At 37.0% G+C, this 5,603-nt stretch overlaps 1 protein-coding gene across 1 annotated transcript; it reads left to right on the top strand.

Annotated features, from left to right (window-relative positions):
* LOC137718700 (FCS-Like Zinc finger 6-like) lies at window positions 1–1,193 on the top strand. The gene is made up of 2 exons (XM_068458246.1): window positions 1–436; window positions 983–1,193. The coding sequence occupies exons 1-2, from the start codon at window positions 96–98 to the stop codon at window positions 1,110–1,112; spliced, it is 471 nt and encodes a 156-aa protein (XP_068314347.1). The 5' UTR covers window positions 1–95; the 3' UTR covers window positions 1,113–1,193.
* The last annotated feature ends 4,410 nt before the right edge of the window (window positions 1,194–5,603 follow it).

Below are 5,603 nucleotides of genomic sequence, written 5' to 3'. Positions count from 1 at the left end.
CTCTCTCTCTCTCTCTCTCTCTCTCCAGAGATTTAGAGAGAATAGCAGTTTGCAGCCTTTTCAGGTTGTTAGTAGTATAAGCAGAGTGGAGAAAAATGTTGTTGGGGAAGAGACCAAGGCCTCCAATGAAGAGGACCACAAGCATGTCAGAAATCACCTTCGATCTGAACACCATTAGTACTGGGGTACCTCATTCTCAACCGTCCGATCCCAACAACCCTTATCAGCCTCTGGCCTTATGGGGTAGTGGTGGTGGTGGTGGTGGGCTTGATGGGTTGGATCAACGGCTTATGATGAAGTTGCCTTCACCATCATCAGCATCGCCAAGAAACCACAGAAGAAATTCTGCTGATTTTGGAGAAACTGCCCACTTCTTGAAGGCTTGTGGTCTCTGCAAACGCCGACTTATTCCCGGCCGCGATATTTACATGTACAGGTATTCTTCTTCTTCATTAGAAATTTACTAGTAATTTTTCTAGTGATATTTCTACATATTTTGTCTCCATTAATTTTCGAATTTGCCTTTATTGGTCTAGTGATATTTTTATCTATTTTGTTTGACGAAAATAAGTTCATGTTCAATTCCTCGCATATTAATCAAGAGGTTGCTTTTATGAGAAACTTTTTTGTACCTAACGGTTTTTCCTCTTAATCTGCTCTTAGAAGTTTAGAAAGAAATATTTTAGATAATATGCTATTAATTAATTCTCGAAATCCAGTTAATATTTTTTGGACAAATTGAGGGTTATGTCAACTGTATGCCAGACAAGGTTATGGATTTGTTTTCACTTTTCTGTCAAATTAATTATTTTTCATGAACATTTCTTACTTCTTGCTTTTTTACCATTTTTAGTATTGATCTAATAATCTCCCCGGATATTTATTTTTCTTGTTTTACTGGGATACGCAGTAAATATGCTAAAATTAGGAAATCGTATTTAATTAACTGTGACTATATATATAAATTCTTTTTCTTTTGCAGAGGTGACACAGCTTTCTGCAGTCTAGAGTGCCGGCAGCAACAGATGAATCTTGATGAGAGTAAGGACAAGTGTTCTTCCATCGCTGGACACCAAGTCTCCGCCAAAGGCGAAACCATGGTCGCCTTGTAGGGTTGTCGACCCGAACACAGAACCATCTTTGCGAGCTTTGCTCATATGAATATATAAGCATAGGGTTTTGGGGGGTGGGGTGGGTAGTGTGGCGTGGGGGAAGAGAGAGGGAGCATGGAGCGGGGCGGGCGGGGGCGGGGGCAGATGTTGGGGGAAGTTTTTAATTAGGTATGTTGCATGAAAAAAAGGGGAAAGATTTTGAAGCCCTGTAGTCTTGATTATATATGTGGATTAACCTCAAGTGTGTACTTATCATGTTCATGGTTTGCTCCCTCTTGTTTTCATATAGGTAGTACCGGAAGAAAATTGAAAATTTACAGGGTTAATTGAATCTTCCTTATATTATACATCTTTTTGTTTGATTTATTTACTGGGATTTGGATTCCATTGGCATATATATATATATATAATTGTTATTAGCACTCCAAAAATTGTATTTTGTACTCCAAACTTTTTATAAATAAAAAGAAAAACATACTTATGAGGCTGTAGAATGAAATATTTGAAGTGCTAATAACAGTTTCATATATATATATATATATATATATATATATATATATATATATATGTTACTATTTGAGTGGTATCAAAGCCAATTAGTGAGAGAATCGATGCATATCTGGGTCGGTCGTGGCTTGTGTTGGATGGTAATTTTATTTTTGGTCAAGAGTAGAATGATATTTTACAATGGTGGAAATGTGTTGTGCTCTTATATGACGGTGTGGGCTCAAACTCGATCAGTGGCTAATCTAACATCTAACTTATTAACGCTATCGCTCGACTGAAAAGAAAAATAAAAAAGTAGAATGGTATTGGATTCCAATAGATTCACTTTGTTTTGTAACTTTTGTAATAGTAGTACCCCCTCGATTTTCTAGTTTTTCGTTTTTTAAGTTTATGTTTTTTACAAACAAGATAATTACAATAAATTTAACTAAGTTACAAAAAGGATATTCGAACTTACCTGCTGAGATGAAACATTCTAGCAAACTTGATTAAACCTAAATTAAAGAAAAACAGAAAAAGCTTCCCTCAAATTTCTATTTAATTCGTTGAATAAAAAAAGGTAAAAGAAATAGGTAGTCCAACTCAGAATGGAGAACAAATTTAATAAAAAAAAAGGAAAATTTTATTTAAATCCAACTATCTTATCTTCAAACCCAACTTAAATATTTTTGCTATTAAATTCTTCATTTTGCCCCAATGTTATTTAGAAAGTAAAATTAAATTAAAAGAACATGAACCCACATATCTGCCAATCACTTTTCGGCGTCTTCTTCACTGATGCCGGCGTGAATCTCTTGTTGCCAGCGTCTCTTAACCCCCTCCTCTTTCGTATTATCTCCCTCTTCATTTGTCCTTCTCCCTCCTCTATTTCTCATGCTCTTCAATTATAACACCGGCGTCGGAGGCCTACAAGCATAGTCGAAACTACGTGAGGGCAAGGAGTGGCTGTTAGTGTAACTTGAATCAATGAGTGTTTTGATGTAGATGGAGCTGAACAGAAAAACAAACGATGAACAAAACAAAAACTGGAGAAATGAATGGTTTTTTTGTTCTTCTCTCTGCAGAAACTTTGTAGAGGAATATTTCTTCTCTATTCGAAAAATGAGCACTCACTCTGCTTTACATTAACTGAAGACCTTAACTTGGGACCACATAAACCACTACATTTCATCCTAGACACACATCTTTCTAATTTCATGGATCAATCAACACATGGCACTCATGACCTTTTTACAAAACTAGACATTTACACTTTGCCTCATTTTGCACAAGTGGATACACCAATTTAAACAAACTTATTCTAAAACTTTTCAGCTCAAATACTTATAGTTCAACACTCCCCTTTAAGTTTTGAGCTGATTTCACACCAAGCATATCTCGAAGATAGTTGAACTAATCCTTAGAAAAGGTTTTGTGAAGATATCAGCTACCTATTTTTCAGTGGGACAGTACACCAAATCAATGATTCCTTCTTGCAGTGCATCCTTAATAAAGTGATACCTTCTATCAATGTGCTTTGTCTTTTGATGGAACACTGAATTTTTTGTGATAGCAATGGCAGATGTGTTGTCACAGTGAAGAGGAGTAGCTACAGTTTGTAATTCTCCAAAATCTTCCAAAACGAACCTTAGCCATATTGCCTGTGTGGTTGCTTCTAATGCACTTATATATTCAACCTCTGCAGTTGAGAGTGCAACACAGTTTTGCTTGACTGAAGCCCAGGAAAACACACCACTGCCAAATGAGAATGCATATCCTGATGTGCTTCTGCTGTCTTCCAAAGAACCACCCCAGTCACTATCACAGAAACCAATTAAGCAAGCTTTTCTTCCTTTCACATACTCTAAGCCATAATCCAGAGTTCCCTTGATGTATCTGAGCACTCTCTTTGCAGTTCCATAATGTCTGTTGGTAGGACAGTGCATGTATCTGGCCAATAAACTAGCTGCATACATTATATCCGGCCTTGTAGCAGTGAGATATAGAAGACTTCCCACAATGCTCCTATACAATTCATCACTTGCAGATCCACTTCCATCATCTTTAGATAGTTTTTCAGTAGCTACCAGAGGAGTTGAGACAGTCTTTGCTTCATTTAAACCAAATTTACTCAGTAAAGAACTTGCATACTTCTTCTGATTAATGAAGATGCTGGAATCTGTTTGTATCACTCCCATCCCAAGGAAGTGGTGAAGGAGACCTAAATCTGTCATCACATACTTCATTTTCATATCTTCTTTGAACTCTTTTAGCATTGGATTGCAACTACCAGTGTAGATTATATCATCTACATAGATAGACACAATCAGAATATCTTCTCCCCTTGCTTTTATATACAGAGTTGGTTCACTCAAGCTTTTCTTGAATCCACACTGTGAGAAATAGCTGTCATTCTCTCCATACCAAGCTCTCGAAGCTTGTTTTAAACCATAGAGGGCCTTATGAAGTTTGTACACCTTTTCTTCCTTATCTTTTACTACAAAACCTTCAGGCTGCTCAACATAGACCTCTTCTTGTAGAACTTCATTCAAGAAAGCCGATTTCACATCTAACTGATACAATTTCCAGCTCTTTTGTGCAGCCAAAACTATTAATGTTCTAATAGTATCCAACCTAGCAACCGGTGCATAAGTCTCATTGTAGTCCAAACCAGGCTTTTGTGCATAGCCTTTTGCAACCAACCTTGCTTTATTCTTCAACACTGAGCCATCAAGATTTAACTTAGTTTTGTAGACCCATTTAACCCCTATAACAGGTTTTTCAGTTGGTCTGTCAACAAGTTTCCAGGTGCCATTCTTTTCAATCATAAACAGCTCATCCTCCATAGCTTTTAACCAAGACTCATCTTGTTTGGCATCCTCAAACTTCTCTGGATCCATGATACATAGATTGCATTGAGCCAATACATCATTCAGATTCCTCCACTTCAATGGTGTATTATCAAATACTTGATTTTGTCCTTCAATTACATTTGACATGCTTGAAGATTCACCTAAGATAGGTGACCTGGATTGAGGTTCATAGTCTTCACTATTAAGAGCTCTTCTAGACTGAGATAACATAGGTGATGTAGGAGACAACACCATTCTGTCATTGCTCTATGTGCTTATATCAATGTGAATAAAACTTCCAGTATTAAGAAATGTTGACCCTGAGTCATCTTCCCAATTCCAGACAGCTTCTTCATCAAATACAATGTCTCTTGACAAGAATAACTTCTTAGATAGTGGATCAAACACCCTATACCCTTTTTCACAAGTTGCATATCCCACAAATACTCATTTTAAGCTTTTAGGTTCAAGTTTATGTCTCTGTTCACTTGGAACATGAACATAACACAAAGATCCAAATACTCTCAGATGGGCTATTCCTGGCTTTCTACCAGAATAAGCTTCAAAAGGTGTAATGTTGTTTAAAGCCTTTATGGGACATCGATTCAGAATATATACAGATGTATGCACAGCTTCTGCCCAGAGAAAATATGGCATCCTCTTCTCATGTAACATAGATTTCGCCATTTCAATCACTGTTCTGTTCTTTCTCTCCACTACTCCATTTTGTTGTGGAGTATCTGCAAGAGTAAATTGTCTTTGTATTCCTTCCCTTTCACAGAACTGATCAAATTCTGAAGACTTAAACTCCCCTCCTCTGTCACTTCTCAGAGTCTTAATCTTGAAACCACTTTGTAATTCTGCCATAGCTTTGAATTTCTTAAAACAGTTGAATGCATCTGACTTATATCTCAAGAAATAGACCCAAATCATTCTGGTAAAATCATCTATCAGCAGCATGAAATACTTATTTCCAGCAATTGACTCAGTCTTCATAGGTCCACACAAATCAACATGAATCAGTTCAAGTGGAGCAGTTGCTCTATACACTTGATTTCTAGGGAATTCTTCTCTGTGCTGTTTACCAAATTGGCAACCTTCACAGACTCCATTGTAGTCTGCAAGCTGTGGCAAACCATGTACCATTTCCTTG

This window comes from Pyrus communis, chromosome 15 (genome assembly GCF_963583255.1).
Source record: "Pyrus communis chromosome 15, drPyrComm1.1, whole genome shotgun sequence".
In the NCBI taxonomy this organism is placed as follows: domain Eukaryota; kingdom Viridiplantae; phylum Streptophyta; class Magnoliopsida; order Rosales; family Rosaceae; genus Pyrus; species Pyrus communis.
The sequence above is the reverse complement of the archived record's forward strand: the minus strand, read 5'-3'. Positions and strand labels throughout refer to the sequence as shown.

Coding starts and splice junctions, on each gene's coding strand:
- LOC137718700 (XM_068458246.1), top strand. CDS start 96: ATGTTGTTGGGGAAGAGACCAAGGCCTCCAATGAAGAGGACCACAAGC. Junction 437..982: donor CGCGATATTTACATGTACAG/GTATTCTTCTTC, acceptor TTTCTTTTGCAG/AGGTGACACAGCTTTCTGCA.